At 42.5% G+C, this 17,439-nt stretch overlaps 1 protein-coding gene across 4 annotated transcripts in view; it reads left to right on the plus strand.

Moving 5' to 3' along the window:
• The window catches only part of LOC101860974 (rho GTPase-activating protein 5), a 93,005-nt gene that overhangs the window by 29,249 nt on the left and 46,317 nt on the right, over positions 1–17,439 (plus strand). For 2 of the 4 annotated variants that reach the window (XM_035969612.1, XM_005097768.3), the window contains exons 7-18: positions 2,401–2,533; positions 3,793–3,953; positions 5,025–5,177; positions 6,065–6,173; positions 7,544–7,667; positions 8,609–8,810; positions 10,256–10,411; positions 12,983–13,240; positions 13,705–13,886; positions 14,786–14,978; positions 15,938–16,137; positions 16,844–17,200. In XM_035969612.1, the coding sequence (XP_035825505.1) occupies positions 2,401–2,533; positions 3,793–3,953; positions 5,025–5,177; positions 6,065–6,173; positions 7,544–7,667; positions 8,609–8,810; positions 10,256–10,411; positions 12,983–13,240; positions 13,705–13,886; positions 14,786–14,978; positions 15,938–16,137; positions 16,844–17,200 (2,228 nt within the window). The remainder of the gene's footprint in view (positions 1–2,400; positions 2,534–3,792; positions 3,954–5,024; positions 5,178–6,064; positions 6,174–7,543; positions 7,668–8,608; positions 8,811–10,255; positions 10,412–12,982; positions 13,241–13,704; positions 13,887–14,785; positions 14,979–15,937; positions 16,138–16,843; positions 17,201–17,439) is intronic. The other 2 variants (XM_035969613.1, XM_035969614.1) reach the window with 1 other exon arrangement.

Raw genomic sequence — 17,439 nt, forward strand, 5'->3', positions numbered from 1 at the left:
GGGGGATTGTTACATTTAGAGAGAGAGTAGAGATGGTGGGGAATTTGATTAAAGAGAGAGTGAGAGAGTATGGGATGGTGGGGACTCTGTTTTGGAAGAGATGAAATAGCGGCTGGTTCGATAGCGTCACTTGGAGGTTTTGGTAGTAATTTTGTTTCGGTCAGCTTGTCTATCTGTCTCTGTCTGCCTTACTATTTCTGTGAGAGTGCGTGGCAGGGGGTCTGTGCTGGGAGGTAATAGAAGAAATGGGGGGGGGGGTTGAAGGTGGATGATATTGGAAATCTGGAGCATCAGTTAGAAGTGAAGAAGAGGGAAAATGGCAGATGGTTTGAGGTATCACTTTTGGGTGGATAAGAGGAAAAAAGTGGGTGGTTGGAGGAGGTCACTTGTAGGTGGATGAGAGGGGAGGTTGAGAGCACCAATGAGAGGTGGATAAGTGGAAAACTGGTGGTTTGGGGACATCCTTTTTTTTTGGTAAGTGTTTTACGGCGCTCACAACTGCAGAAAGGTCATATGAGGGTGCGGGACACACCAAACATTTTTTCAGTTGGTAGGAAATTTTGAATTTTGACATGGTGGCGGCTGAAGCCTACTCTGATCGATTTTAGATCACCAAAGGATCTTGAACGTGCACAACTTGCACACGGGGCCTCCAAGATTTTTCGCCCTTGTCTGAGAAGGCTAGATGTAGATCTAACCTACCATAAGATCAGGGGTGTAGCTGAAAGACAGCAGTAAGAAGGAGCCAAGGAGAAGCAGTAGAAAGGCTGCAGAAAGAGTCTGGAGCCCAGAGGAGGGGGCAAAGGAGGTGAGGGGTTGGGGGCAGAAAATGGAGACGAAAGCGGACTACAGAACATTATTAGAGAGCAGGAAAGGGTGTGAAAGGGGATATCCATCACAATCCGGATTCGAACTCACGACTTATTGAATGAGGGACGAACACCTTATCCTCTAGACCAGGAGAGCCCCCATCAGATGGTATGTGGACATCTTTTTGAAGTGCTTAAGAGGGAAATGACAAGTGGTTGGAGGGCATCCCTTGGCGGTGGATAAGTAGTAAATGCGAGATTGGAGAGTGTCACTCCAAGCTGTTGGTAGTTTTTTAAATTTTTTTTTAGGTCAGTTTGTCTGCCTCTGTCTCACTGTATCATTGTATTGCATTAAAGACATTGGTTGTATTTCTCTGTGACATAAGGAAGATTTTCACGTAAAATTATCCAGCTCGGACTTCCTTTTTCCTTTCTGCTATAGACAGGGTGTTGGTGGAGAGCACCACTGGTAGGTCCTACTTCTTTTCTTTATAAACCAACTTCGCGGCAGAGACTAAGAAAGTATCCCCCCTGGGATAGTGCCACTGACTGAAGTGTCTTTAGGCCATTCCCAAAGGGGGGACATTAACTTGTTCTTATGCACAGTAAAATTGTAAATCTGCTGATTCAACAATGCCATGCCATAACTTTTCCTGAACTGCAACAGTTATCATCATTTTTGCTCTACTTCTTTTGTATGTTTGTTACACTCTTTGACCCGCTATTTCCGGGGTGCTTTGATTGTCATTGTGGACTGGGATGTCTGTGGACTGCCTGCCCACCCTGAGAGGAGGCCATTCATGTAGAGGATAGGAGGGTACAAGGGGTTTTCATGAGACTGGAAAGACATAACTGCGCCGTGACCGTGTAGTTCTGGTAAGGTTCACGTTGCCCATTCCCCGCCACCAATGGCTACTGGCTATAGTTGTCTACTCTTGCATGAGGTTTTGGCCAAGTGGGAAAGCCATTTGATCGTCACATCCTGGGTTGTTGTGCCTTTGCTAAGAGGTCCATGGTTAGAAGGCAAGTCAAGCACTCCGCTCGGTCCATCCCCTGCACCCAGACATTCTCAAACTGCCTGGTATCTTCTCAGCCACAGAGCAGTAGAGGTGTTCTACCACACATGGGTGGGTTTTGCCTCCTGCACCTTATGGGGCCAGACCTGCTCCCATCCTGTTGTTTTAACCCCTCTAGGAAATGAGGGGGGGGGGGTTGGTTTGTTGGCGCCAACAGCTCGCCATTTGCCAGAGTCGTGTCAGTGAAAACAGGGACCACCAGGGGTAGGTACGGTTGACTGGATTAGGAGAAGCTCTGTGAAACGCTTAGGCATTTTTCTGTATTTGAATGAGACCCATTACCAGTCCTTGATCCTCGGGGTGCCTTGATAGTCAAAGCAGACTTTGTGCTATTGAAGCTAGAGAGGTGAGCAGAGTAAGCTGATTCCCTGTTAGGACATCTGTGTTGACATCCACCCCTTGGCGCTCATATGACTTTATGCAGTTGCGAGCACCGTAAAACCTCTACTAAAACTAGAGATTAAGAAAAGAGATGTTAATTATTATTATTATTTACATTTATTTCTTTCCCCCAGGCTCCAACTCCAGTTCAAGAAAGTGTTGGAGGAGAATCCCCAGGTGACCCCAGGCAAGCCTCTCTCAGAGACCTATGTTTTCTTCTTGGGCAAAGAATGCTTCTCCAGCCTGGATGAAATGGAGAGGAGTCAGGTGAGGCAGAAATGTTGCATGGGTAGTTGGAGGGCACCACCGGTAGATCTATTAACTCGTGACCTCAGTGCTTTCTTGTCGTATTTCCTTTTTTAATAATTGTGAAAACAGTTCATAACAAAGAGTGAACTTTAAAAGAAGTCACTTTTTCATTGTTTATAAAAATGGAGATACGACAAGAAAGCACTGAAGTCGCAAATTGTCCACATGTTAACCCTCATCATACGGGAGCCGGGTTTATGTTGCCCGATAAGCCTATTTCGGCACCTTGCCTACGTTCTGGTCCCGAATCAGTGTAGCCCCTGGCTCAGCGCACGCGCAGCGCGCGTCCTCTTACGTGTCATTCGGGTCCCGAGTCGGATCCCCATTCACGCAGGTCAAGTGTGTGTGCGTCAGTCTGCTTGAGTTTGTGTGCGTTTGTGGCCTTCTTCTAGAACCGCCTGCATTGGTTCGTAATCGAGGCGTACGTCTCATTCAAAACATGCCAAGTTGGTCGCTCCAGATGTTCGTCCAATGAAATTATAGAAGAAATTGACCCACTTAGACATGAGGAGCTCGAAAGGATAGTCAGGAAACAAGACTTCCATTTTTCTATACAAAATATTTCAAATGAGCTTGATTTTGCGTGAAATGATACTACCTGATAAAAATAAGCTTGTTTATTAGTTTTGAATACCATTGTGCAGGTGCAAAGAACAATTTGAGGGTAAAACATTTGGAAATTGACCTAAATTATCCCCTTTCGAACTTCAGGTCATTCATAACAACAAGAGCGTCCAGAAAGGTTATTCGAATGGGCGTAACTACTCGTAATGTCTTATCAGCTTGTGAGAGGGGGTTATTCATGTGTTTGTAACACTTTATAAATAGAAAGCTGTGAAAGATAGAGCGTTATTTTCATCATCGGTTAACACACTCCTGCGGTATTCATGGCGAAAACACACGTTTCCTGGCGCGCGTGCTGTACACCGACAGTACACACTGAGTGACCCCGGCGGCCTGCCCGGCACGTCCGACGTAATCGGTTGCTGATAAGATACGCATCTGGGCACAGACGCAGGATAAGAGTTAATACAAAAAATGAAATCCCTCAGTGTAGCACCCACATGTTGAGAGTTAGATAGGTGCTAAAACAAGGAGATAGAAAAAGAAGTGGAAAAAGAAGGAGAAGAGAGGTGGGAGGGAGGGAGAAATGAAAAGACATAGAAAATATGTGTCCTGTCTCTCATTTAATGTTGTTGCTCTGTTTGTGTGTGCAGGTGTATGAGCAACACTTGGGAGAGCTGCGGGCAGCTGCGCGGGCCCAGTTTCAAGAGCTTCTTTGGGAAAAGTCCCATGTATTCATGGTGTGGAACACAGCAGAGAGACTCACGCAAAAGGACCTGCAGAGCATCACAGCAGCCCTGCAGGATGACCCAAGGTAGGCTACTACTGTATACCTGCATCTGTCTTTTCCCTCTAGCTAGACCTCTTTTTCAGGTGAAGGTGGTCTTCTCAAGACTATTGTAGTCCCTTGTGCATTTCAACTGCTTAGTGTAAGACTCCGCCGTATTCCATTTTGAAAAGTGATTTATGATGGAGTCTTACACTGAGCAGTGGATTTGGATTGACAAATTGACGTAAGAGTTCTTGAACTCTCACGCCTTTTTTGTAGTTTTAGAAAGAGGCACTTGCAACGCAATTAAGTGCTGAAGATTAGAGGCGTTACAAGAGAGTAAAAAACACAAAAAAAGAAAGGAAAGATCAGGAAGATAGATGTTTGATAGGAAAGTAGGAGCAAACAACACCAAAGCACCTATAAACCATCCACCAAACAGGAGTCTATGTAGACTTTCAATGAAGACTTGGGAGATGGCGGAAAAAGGAAAGGAAACAACCCAACACAGTTCCTTTTAGTCTCAGTCTTAGTAAAAGAAGGAGCAAACCACTACAGAGCACAAATGGTGTAGTGGTAAGAGTGTGTGGGTTCAACCACCCTATCAATATTATGAAGTTATTTAAGAGGCTAAATTAAATGTCTGTCTCTGATAGGATCAAGCCAAATTTGTTGAGAGCCTTGAAAACGCACCAATTAATATCCCGATGTGAAAAACCACCGTCTGGCATTCGAACCTGAGTCATCTGCTTCGTAGTCCTGCTGATACCAACTGAGCAAACGTAGAACCCAAATGGCTCTGGTGGGGAAAGAGTTAAAATCATATGTATTAAAATTTGTTTATTGGGTTTGTTTTTCTCTAAAAAGTGGTGCAAATAAGTGCTGTGTCTTCAGAACCTTCTTTTACTATATTATTAGAGTCAGAGCATTTTTTTATTTAGTTGTGGCAGGTGTTCGGAGGATGCCATTGGTAGGTCTTGTGTATATTTCCTTTTCTTACATTCACCTGTCCGCCTTGCTTGTCCATGGCCCTTAATGGCTGTTAATAATGTTATTGTGTGGACGTGATGCTCTCTGTTCAAAACTCAAGACTGATGTTTGATCTTGTTTTTCCAGGTATAAGGCTCTGCATCGTCTTGAGGAGGACAGAAAAGTAACAATTCTCAACCACTTGGGGTTCATTCAGTCTCCTTCGCGGGGCCGATGCAGCTTTGGAAGCTTCTGTATAGACACTCAGGTGGAAAACTTACTCGGGGAACGTGCAATCAGGTCAGAGTGACTTTTGATTTACTTGTAATAATCATAATCATAATAATGATAATATCATTTATGTAGCATATTTCCATGCTGTGCAGCATGTGCCATTTGCTTTACGACTATTATTCCCCACCAGAACCCGGAAACATTTTTGGCTTCTGGGTAAGCGTACAGTGCGAACTGTAGACTGCACATGCTAAAGCACCGACAAAATGACAAGATCTTTCACTGTCTGTACTTCAGTATTCTTCCTCTTCGTCTGATTGCGGGGCCGATTTTACTTTTATATATCCTTTTGTGTTGAAAAACGTTATCTTACTTCATTTTTTATGTTGGTTAATGGAGTGCGTCTTTGGTAGGTCGTCCTTCTCTTCTTACTCTTTGTTGCGTCTATTTGATTAAAAAAAATTTTTCTGCACTAAATGGCTGCTTTAGTGTTGAGATGATTCTTTAAAATATTCTAACCCAAACTGTGTCTTTGCTCCCCATTGTGAGAAGCTGTCATATAAACAAAAACACATTCTTCTTTATTTTAAAAAATTGATTTTCTTTTAATTTTTTTCTCAGGATAAAACAAAATGTTGGGGGAAATAGGCAAGAAATGTACCTCACCACAAATGAAGTAAAATGGTGGAATAAAGACGATTAGATAACTTACATTTTTTGTTTGTGCTGTTTGTTTTGTTAGTGCTGTTTGTTTTGGTTTTCTGTGCTGTAGACAATTTTTTTTTAGATTCCTAAAGAATTTCCAAATGTAGTTTCATTTTGGGGTTGATATGTTTGGTGCGTGTGACGATTGTAATGATTTGTGTGTCGCTTGTATCACTCTTCACCCTTTGTTTTCTCTTTTTTTCTTGTTGTTTCATTGCTGTGTGTTTGTTTTCCTTCTGCCCGGCCAGGCCTGAGCTGAAGAGCTCTTCCGACTCTGTGGACTCCGGCAGCAAAACCCTCAACCTGGTGCTTCTGGGGAAGGACGGGCTGGCTATTGCTCTCAACAGGGAGATTAGGGTGAGTACTGTGAGCCTTTTTCTCTTTGTAGTGTGGGAATATTAGGGTGAGTATTGTAAGCCTTTGTCCCTTTGTAGTGTGGGGGAGATTAGGTCGGGTGAATACTGAAAAGCATCTGGGTGGTTGGCTGGTGCTCTGATGTGGTTTGGTCTTTCTTTTCTATCAAACATCTATTGTCCTTCTCTCTCCTCCTTCTTTTTTTGTGTTTGTTACTCTCTTGTAACACCTCTAATCTTCAGCATTTGTATGACCTAATTGTGTTGCAGGTACCGTGAGACTCTTACTAGATTGTCTGTATGCAATAGCAATGATGTAGTTTCGATTCCAGTGTTGGGAGGATCTTTGTCGAGCTTCTAAGTTTTTCTCCCTCTCAGGTCAGTAGCCCCACCTCCCTTATGGTCTAAATTGTTTTGATGGGGGCATAAAAAAAAGTTGAGCCTTGCTATTTCACCGTAGTTTCCAGTTTGGCTTGTTTGCTCACAAATATATGTCATCATTAGGGTGGAGAGTGTGCTGTTAGCTCACTATCTACTGTGTTGGACTGCATACAGGTGTCTAATGTTCTAGTTTCCAATGGAGTAGTAAAAATGTTTTATGTCTCAGTCCCCTAGGTGGTCTAAAATCGATAAGAGTAGGCTTTGTCCGCCACCAGCGCAAAATTCAAAATTTCCTACCAACTGAAAATGTTTCGTGTGTCCCGCGTGCTCATATGACCATATGCTGTTGCGAGCGCCGTAAAACACTTCCCCCCCCCAAAAAAAATATGTCTTGGTCGACATGATCTAAATCTTTTAGGAGGTGGGCTGCTTTGATCCTTGCTGTTTAGGCCAACCCAGGCTTGATGAGCCACACCTTCGACTGTTGTTAGTTTTCTTGAACTTTCAATTTCTGTTTTGGGTCTTCCTCGAGAGGAACATGACTTGATATCAAACATCCTGTCTCTGATGTGTTCTTGCTGTGTTAGAAAAAAACGTCAGCTCATGTCAGACCCAGACTTTTGTCATACCTGTGTCAAGACTTGGTTCAAACTTGTGTCAGACCCCCCATCTCAAACTTACGTCTAATGTGTGTCAGACTTTCAAACTTGATGCGTTTCTTTTTCTTTTTTTTTTAGAGCTTTTCATACAGCGGAAACTGGTTTCCATCAAATTTCTTTGAAACCTCACCAGAAACCTTGACAAAATAGAACGGTTTAAAAAAAAAAGATCTATCTGTTTTTAGGAAAAAGTTTTACAAGAAACAGAACCGTGACTGGATTAAATTGAGCTTGTGAAGAAAAAAATAATGTTAAAAAAATAATTTTTGATTTTAAAAATATTTTTAACGAAAGTTAATTTTTTAAATTAATATTTTTTTGTGTGGTGTTTCAGACTCTATGTACAGATGATGAGTATAGGTTAGAGAGTACAACTTACAGCTTGGACTACAGACCAATTGACGGGGACGTGAGTCGGGAGCAGAATGCTTTAGCCACGGCAAACTTCAAGCCTCATGGTGAGTATGTGTTTGTGTGTGTGTGCATGTCTGGGTCTATTTGTGTTTGTGTTATTGTGTGTGTGTGTGCGCGTATGTGTTATTGTGTGTGTGTGTGTGTGTGCATGATGTATGTTCATGTGTATATGTGTTATTGTGTGTTTATGTGTGTTGTGTATGTGCACGTGTGGGTTTATATGTATGTGTGTTATTGTGTGTGTTAATGTGCAAGATGTGTGAGTGTGTGTATGTATGTGTGTGTTTTTTTGTTATTGTGTTTGTGTGGGGGTGTGCTTGTTGGTGTGTTAATGTCTATATATATGGGAGAGTATGGATGGGTGGGGGGGGGAGTTTGTTGAATTTAAGTGTTTGAATGTGTATGAGAGAGTGAATAGGAAAGAGAAAGTTACTCAGTAAATGAGTAATGCAGTGAGTGTGCAAATGTGCCTGTATGTTTGTGTGTGGTGTGTGTGTGTGTGTTGAGCTAGGCGTGTTGGTGTGGTTTTATGTAAGTGATTCATTGAATGAAGAGTGAATGTGGGAGAGGCAAGTTGTGTGTGTGGAAGTATGTGTGGGAGGGTATATGTGTGTGAAGGGATGGGGGGAGGGTGTGTGTGAGCGTGCGTTCGTGTGTGCGTGCATGCATGTATGTGTGTATGTGTGTGTTTGTATGTGTGGCACATTCTTTGGAATGACAGCTATAAGAGTTATGGCATTGTTATTTTTTTCCCTTTTTTTCATATATGACTTGTGGGAGGACACCACTGATAGTTTTTTTTGCTTCTTTGACGTTTCCTTCTTGTTGTTTTTGTCTATTTAGTTCTTGTTTCTCCCTTTGCTTAATGACAGTTATTACATTGATATTCTTTGCCTTACACAGTCGAACTAACAAATGTAAACAAAACGTTATGTTTCTAGGATACCCTGGGAGATTCTTTTTTACATGTGTGTTTGTTTTGCAGGGTGCTTATGTGTGTACAATTCGGAGGAGACCTTGAACTATGTGAAGGACAGCCTGGAGAGGTCGCTGACCAACGACGTGGTCAAGGAAGGGGAGGCCACCCTTTCAGGCATGCCCATTGCCATCATTCAGGCCTCAAATTCTAGTCAAAGTGAGAAAGAGAACGAGCGGCTCAGCGAGAAGGGCAGGTCTATAGCAGCCAGGTGAGTGTTGTGAAAGGGAGGAGGGAGGGTTATTCTGTCATTAAGAGAGAAAGGCTCTTGTGGCTTTATACAGTGCTTCCACTCTTCCGTATTTTTACGGAAATTCGTACTTTCTGCTTGTTCCGTACTTGTTCCTCCATCATGATCTACTCCCTCTGTAAAAACCTGCGACAGCGTAGGACTGCCCAAATTCCGTAGCTAAAGATCCGTACTCGCCTTCATATCGTCTTGTATGGATATTTACGGTAATTCTCTGGGCAATAAGTTAATGTTATAGAAACCTGCGAGATTGCACATTTCCTGCTATCGGCTATTATTCCGCTGTGCCCCATGCATTCGTTGCGGTTTGGTCGGCAGTACTTTTTTACCTGCAGATTGATCAAAATCGGGATAAATTTTTGTGCCAATTTCCTCCTTTCTATCGCTCACCCATTTCTTCTGTCTATCTTCGGATTGTTGCCACGTCTGGAAAATCTGCGTGTTGATCAAGTAAATTGACTTGTGATCTTAGACAGAAAATTACTGTCCGAAAGAAACTTTTGCAAATTTTTCTAAATCTAGAAAAATGATCAATTCGAAGATTCTACGGCACAGGAACGCAATAAGGGCCGCAATGAAAGAAATTTATGCCAAGACTTCTTTCTAAAATCAAGAATAATTCTAAGTGGTGTTCCGAGGTTGTGAAATATGACATTTTTTGTATGAGTTTTTACGGTGCGCCTGCATTAGGTCTTATGAGCGCGCTCATGCAACATTTAGACGTGAAGATTGAGGAAAATGAGGGTATACGCTGGGCAACTGTATTGTGAAGGTACATGAATATCTATTCATTATTCCCAGGTTTGCCTTCTATCAATGGTGCGATTGCAAATTAATTGAATTATTATAGTAGTAATGGAACTGGAACCTGCTTTTTAACATTGCGAGCAATGGAAAGATAATTTGTAGCTGAAGAAATCAAACAAGACAAAATGTTGGCGAAGAATTAAATGTTATGGGTTGTAGGCTATCTTTTCAAAGAGGCTCTCAAATGCCATTTTCAACACTCTAAAAGCACTAAATTTCAATTTCTTCGGGGGCTTCGTCCCCTGAACCCCCACTGGGACGCTGTCCCTGGTCCCTGCTGGTTCTGTGCGGCCCCCAGACCCCCGGCAAAATTTTCCTTACATTTCAGCTTAAGCTGGTGGAAGCACTGTTTTTAGCAGCGAGATGCGTGTTGAGTAAAAAAGAGTGGAGGGGGGGGTGGGGTGGGTGGGAGGGAGAGGTTAAATTAACCTTAGAAAGTTTGATAAGAAGAATGTAATTTGATATAATCTGACTTGGGATAGTCTTCTTTACTTTCCTCTCTGTTGTTTCTATCTGTCTTACGTTTTCCTGGCACTAAATGACAATTATTGTGCTGATGTGCTTCTTTTTACTCAAACAAGTAAATTACTCAAATGCAGGTATCACGGTGAGTTCATCGTCGACTCTGAGGAGGTGGAAGAGGGTGTGCTCTTTGTGGAGGAACAGATCCATTCCGCCCTGCAGATGGTCATCCGGGGATGCAGCCCGGGACTCAGCAGCTGGTACCTCTCTGACCAGTTTGAACCGGACATCAGGTAGGAGCCGCATTCTTCTTCTCTTCTGAAGTCGACTACTTGGAGTAAAATTCGGCCCTTTGCCATTTAAAAAGTGACGTGTAACGGAGTCTGTACCCTGAGAAGTTGAAATGTTTTCATAGTCTTATGTTGTTGTCACATCTATATTGTGTTCCTCAAAGGGGCTATCTGTTGTGATATTTACTAACAGGGGGGAAAGGGAAAGGGGACTTACCCTAACAAACAGGAAAGGGGACAGAACTAATTTTACAGGAGAGAGGAGGACAACACTTGCTAAACAAGTGGGGGAGAACACTTACTTTATAGGAGAGAGGGATAGAGCTTACCTTTACAGTGGGCTTCTCTGAACTCATACTATTATTTCAAGTAATTTTGTCTCTTTTTCCACTTCTCCCTATCCCCCAGATTGTATTGCTTGATGTGTGGTGACCTGTTCCTTCTGACCACTGTCGACCACCTTGAGCCTTGAGACCTCCCCCCACCCCCCTTTCCATGCTCTATCTTGTCTCTTTCTCTTCCAGGTTGTTAATGTGCCTGGTATAAAATAACTTTGACTGTTCTTCCTGACCAGTGTCTACCACTTTGACCTCATAGGTGGTTGGAGAGTGCTCTGGGGTGGTTTGCTCCTTCTTCCCTCTCAAATCTCTATTATCATTATCTTTCCTCCATTTATTTGTATGTTACTCTGAGGTAACACCTCTTATCTTTGGCTTTTATAATTAATTGTGTCTCAAGTGCTGTGAGTGGGTGGTTGGCGGATGCTCTGGTGTGGTTTGCTCCTTCTTTCCTATCAAACATCTATAGTCTTTGTCTCCTCTCCTTCTTTTTTCTGTTTGTTACTCCCTTTTAAAACCTCTAATCTTCGGCACTTATGTGACCTTATTGTGTTGCAAATGTCGTAAAACTCTTACGAACCCCCCCCCCGACGTCACTTTTCGCCTGTTTCTGTTACCTTTAGTTTAGTTAGCATGACTCAGCAGCCCGCCGGAGCTCCCCGGCTCGGGGTCACGGGGTTAATGAGCCCTGAAGCGACTTTGCCGGTTCGCATTTTTGACTATGTTTAAAACTATATAACTTCTTCCCCATCCCACACAGCAAACCAATACGCGGATGTACTAAAAGCTCAATGTCTTGAGATTTATTCTGCGTTAGAATGGTTAATTTCTGTGCCTTAGTTTTTGTTTTAGATAAGTGTTTGTAGAGTACCCAATTTGTCCTATTTTAGTTTCAAACTTATGAATAAATGATTGTTGATTTAAAAAAGGCACGACAGATCTCTCCAAAATCTGTGTTAAACTGACTTTGAATATCATGTCTTTTACCATGAGAAATCTTAAATCTGTGCGAGTAGTAATAGTCAAGTTATAAGAGAAGAAAGATGCACATCTGCATTTTTCAACTAAAGACGATCAGTGTTAGCTCTTATTTTACTATTAAACAAGAGAAAGTTACTCTGCGTTTGTTCATGAATCAATCTGTGTCTGTGGCAGCCTGCATACAACTAAAAAGATATAATATAAGCAATTAAAAAACCCTACAAAATCGTGTTAATGCATGGGTAGAGATAAACTTCTTGTATGGATTAAAAATAATGATAGCTAACACATTCATACTTAGTTTTTGTGTCCGAAATATGAACGGACACAATTATGAACGTAAAGAAATCAGTCACATTGTCAGTTATTGCAAATGGTCATAGAAACGAAAAATAAAGCTGGAAAAGTCTGCTGCTGATTCAGTGTCCCTGAAAAGCTAGAAATTATTCTTGTAACCCAATTATGAGAAGTCATCCCTATTATTCAGTCAACTTACAAAACCTAGACTTAACAAAAGTAAGAAATTTCTGGAGTGTAACAGATACTGTTCGTGTATTACATTGAAGATGTATTCTGGCATTAAAATTGATTTGTACTTTTCATAGAGAAACTTCATGGTGACTTTTATAAATTTTCGACAAAATATGCGAATATTCACGTTTATATTAGACACATAAAGTTTTATTTGGAGGAATTACTTCATAGCGAATTGTGTGCCCGATGGATAAAGTTGCAAAACTATAGCTTTCTATTATATGCACAGATACCATTTTTTCTGAGTATCTGCACCAATGCTATGTCGTTCATGTTCCTAAAGTTCGACAGATTTTGTAGAGGCCTTTTTTTATATTGATTTTTTTTCATTCACACTAGTCCCCCAAAAATTACAATTTAGCATTGCCACACTCCAGCACGTCTAATGAAATAACCAGACAAGTTACAACGTCAGTTCTTTTTTGAGTCTCAAGAGCAGAAATGCATGCTTTGGGTGCATTAAATGAGAATTACCATAAATACAAGGATACACCTGAAATTGTACATTGAAAAGTACCAAAAATGAAGTGGGCCCAGACAGAGCGGCGATAGGGAGCTGACCCCCGTGACCCCGACGTGATAAGGCGCCCACCGGGAAACCCCTGGCGGCAAATAAAATTCCACTGCCGGTGCGCTGTGCCCCTGTTCTGTGAATTTCTTTTGAAACTAAGATGAAAGTTTGACCTCCCCTGGCCCCTGTCTTGTCTTCCCCTCCCTCTAGGTTGTCTATGTGCCTGATGTGTGGTGACCCGTTCCCCCTGGAGCTTCCCCTGGGCCCGCTTCTGAACCACGACATGTGCCGGGTGCTGGCGGACACGCCCTACTGCATCACGCTGGACCTCTTCCTGGAGCTGGCCAAGCAGAAGGTGGAGGTGGAGGTGGCCTCCTACCATGGGGGCAACCGCCTGCACCAGGGCCTGTTCCACGGACACATCCTGGTCTACTCCGCCAAGCGGAAGGCCTCGCTCGCCACACTGCGGTGAGTGATTTGGTTGAGTCAAGTCAAATACTTTTCCAGGCACCAGACAGATGATTTGGAAAATAGCTATCACTACAGGGGGGAAGGATGGAGATATATACTGTTGAACCTGCTCTAATGGTCTCCTGTGTAAGACAATTGAGGTAGTGCTTGATGAAGCCCCAATCGGACGCTCACCGTTAAAAACAATCAGGAAACAACAAATGCAGTTTTTGGGACACCTGAATAGACATATAGGTCTGGAACATCTAGCTCTTATGGGAAAATTAAAGGCAAACTTAGCAGGGGTAGGCCCAGAGCAACATACTAAGGGAACCTAAACCTTTCTATCTACCTTCTTGTTTTCTTTCTTTATTTTGATCTTCCTTTCTTCCTTTCTTTTGATGTTTTCCTTCCATCCTTTCGTTTTTCTTTTTTTTCTTTTTCTTTCCCATCTTTCATTCAATGTTTCCTTCTTGTGACAGGGCATACTCAGAGACGCTACTGGGGGTTCCCAAGCTGATCTTGGCAGTGGCAGACTCAGGCGGGGCCTCTTCTAGCTTTTTCTCCTCCGAGGTCTGCCAGGAGCTCATCCAGGAGGGCAACCAGCTGGCAGACACGTTGGGCGCCGCCTTCATGACCACCACCGCCAACTTCCCGCAGCAGAGTCAGTGATGAGTCTGCACACACGCAAATGCACACACACACATGCACATGCGCACACATACACAAACAAACACTCACACGCACATGCCCACACTCACAAACACACACACACACACACACACAAACAAAAACATTCACACTTACACAGTCACACACACACACACTCTCACACCCACACACCCACACACGCACACACCCTCTCACATAAACACATACACATTCTCATGCGTACTCTCATGCACACTCTCTGTCGCACACACACACACACACACCCACACACCCACACCCACACACACACACACACACACACACACACACACACACACACACACACACACACACACGCACACATCTTGTGCCTTTCTACATTCTTTATGCTTGTAAACATCTTGGTCTCCTTACCATTTCAGTTATGTTATGCTCCAACAGTGTAAAAAGTTTCTTGAAAATGTTTCAACTTGCCACAAAAAAATTTCTGATTTAAATGATGAGAGCAGACACTTTTATACTATTTATAGTGCAGGCTGTCTCTGATTTTTATCGAGGACTCGCAGGTCAATTGCAGCAATCGGTTTAGAACAAATAAAAAGGAGTTGACTCGTTTTTTTTTCCAGTAGCTACTAAACATCCATCATCCTTATCTCTCCTCTTTCTTTTTTGTGTTTGTTATTCTCTTGTAAAACCTTGCTCTAATCTTTTGAACTTACATTATGTAACTGTATTGCAAGTGCTGTAAAACACTTTCTAAAACTACTAAATCAATACCCGTGTTCCCTTTTGTAAAGCACTCTGAGCATTCTGTAGAGTATTGATACACGCAATGTAAAAGCAGTTATTATTACTTATTATTATTATTATTATTATTATTATTATTATGATCTTTCTTTCCAACCTGTGCAGCGGCCGTGTTCCTTCCGTTCTTCACCTCGGTGTGGCTGCAACGGGAGGACTCAGAGCTCCTGTTCCACGAGCCTTCGGAGGAGCCCTGCCCGCCAGCCTACGACGAGAAGGCCTACTACGCCTCCCGACCTCCAGCCCCTCTCCCCAAGCAGTATGCCTACCACCACACACACAAGTCCAGTACTTCAAACAGGTGAATAGTGGATGGTTGATGGGAGCTCTGGTGCGGTTTGCTCCTTCTTTCCTATCAAACATCTATCGTCCTCATCTCTCCTCCTTTTTTTATGCATTTGTTGCTCTCTAGTAACACCTTTGATCTTCTTCACTTAAAAGATCTAATTGTGTTGCTAGTGCTGTAAAACGCATACTAAAACGGAGTTCATTTAAAATATTTTTCCCCCCTGAGTGTTGATTTTTAATTAGACTGGATTGTGCTTCGGATGACTTTGATTTGGATGTTATAGAAACTTACGAGTTATTTGCCCTGAATTCGGCAATAAATGTCTGCTTCATGTTTTTGATAGGCCTTTAGTGATTATTTTGATTTTTGTTGTTGTTGTTGAGATTTTAAATTTTGCTTTTAAAAAATAAAATATTAGATCTATATATAAAATTTGGTTTTGACATGACCGTGACATGACCGATTTTGGTCATGATGATGTTATGCCATTCCTATTTTGTTTAACCCTATCCGTATGCCCTGGGGTCAATTTGTACCCCCGGATTGTATTCTTCTCATTTTAGAATACTTCTAGTGCGAAGATCTCTTTGAAACTTTCAGTATTTCTCAAAAAATCATTTTGACAAACTGCTATGCAAAGCGTACGTATGGATTAACGAGTAAATTTCCTCTTTGGAAGAGGTGGCACAGAGTTCCCCCCGTCGTATGGATACGATAGTAAAACCCGACGTATGGAGAGGGTTAAGTAATTCAATTAATCAAATTAACATTTTCATAAATCTTTTATGATTTTTATATTTTGTGTTTTTAGAAATGTATTTTGCATTTTTGTTAGTATTTTAAATCATTCTTTTCATATGTCCTACTTTGATCTTCATATGAGTTCTGCCCATCCTATTTTGTTAAAAATATAGGTTCTGATGTTTGTTTTTAAGATTTTCATTTGGTTCTTTCTGACTTCCCTGTTGTAGCACGGATTCAGAGCCTGTGTACGACCAGCCGAACCTGTTCCACTCTCGCTATTCGGACAGTGACCACGAGGCTGACCGGGGGTCAAGTGTCTCGCCGCCGCCCGGGGCCAACGAGGAGATTTACAGCGAGGTCATCATTCCAAACGGGGAGCATCTGGTGAAGCCCAGCGTTGTCAAGGCACGGAAAAACGTTTACGCTGGTGAGTGACTGACTGCTTCTGCTGCCGAAACAATTTTAGTTTTTGGAGAAGGAAAGATTTTATTACTTTTTTTCTGACCTTCTTTGTCTCCAGATAGAGGCGATTTTAAATATCATTGTCTATTGTTTTGTAATTATTATTGAATTTTTGGGTTGTTGATGCCTCTATTTTTTATTATTGTCGTTATTATTATTATTATTATTGTTATTATTATTATTATGTATTATTGTTATTATTATTATTATTTTTATGTTATCAATTACTTTTATTCATTGTTTTTTTTATTGTTGTCCTCAGTTTTATTGTTATTGTTACTGCTATTATGATGATTATTATTATTATTTTTATTATTGTATTCTTAATCAAGCCTCATTCTCTGTAGGTCTGTACTTGCTCCCTCCAGCAGCTCTGTCTCTTGTTTCCTTCAGCATGATGTCATGTTAGACAAAGCTGGGAGTTGTTCATTTTAGCTCTGTAGGGAGCTGTTTTTGTTTGGGGGGGGGGGGTATTTGGGGCCTCGGAGAGGGAAGGGAATGGGATTGTGTTGGCTGGCCATTGTCCGTCTCGTCCCTCTGTGTGACCGATGTGAAATATTCTGATGTATAAGCCCCCAAGGATTGGCTCGGGACTTGTAGCTTCGTACTAATGTCCCTTGCCTTTTCCTGTCTGTCTGTGCTCCTGGCCTTGACACACACTATGCCGACAGGCACTAGTAAGTGGGAGCACCGCAAGTCCCTTCCCATCATGCCTTCGGCTGTCTCCATGTCGCTGGACGCGGGCAGCATGATGGGCAGCACCAGCAGCAGTGGCAACAACACCATGGGGGCCACCACCACCAGCAGTAGTGGCAGCGGCAGCTTCTGCAACAACAGCCTCCCCCTTGCCGAGCTGTCTCAGCCCGTCAGGGGGAGGGCGATGAAAGACCCCCAGGAATTTTTCCGCAAGTCGTGCAGCATGAAGATTGCTGCCGAGGAGGCTGTGGAGGCAGGGGATGAGGCGGAGGAGGAAGAGGAGGAGGAGGAGGATGAGGAGAGCAAGGAGAACCGGCTCAAAGGAGCCAGAGGTGAATTCGACGTGTTCTCTTTTTGTTCTTGCCGGCTGTTTGGTGTGTAACTGTCCTCTCCTCCACTGAGTGTCATTGGTGTGTTTCAGTGCTACATGTCTGGGCACAGTGCTACTCCCTAGACTTGTTCTCACCTTTTTTTCTTTTAGTTTTGAGTGTGCTGTGGCATTGTGGTTCTTCTTGCACTGTCATTTGATATAAAGTGTTAAATGTTCTGTTTCAGACAGCATTCTCAGGGA

This window comes from Aplysia californica, unplaced genomic scaffold (genome assembly GCF_000002075.1).
Source record: "Aplysia californica isolate F4 #8 unplaced genomic scaffold, AplCal3.0 scaffold00163, whole genome shotgun sequence".
NCBI classification, from domain to species: domain Eukaryota; kingdom Metazoa; phylum Mollusca; class Gastropoda; order Aplysiida; family Aplysiidae; genus Aplysia; species Aplysia californica.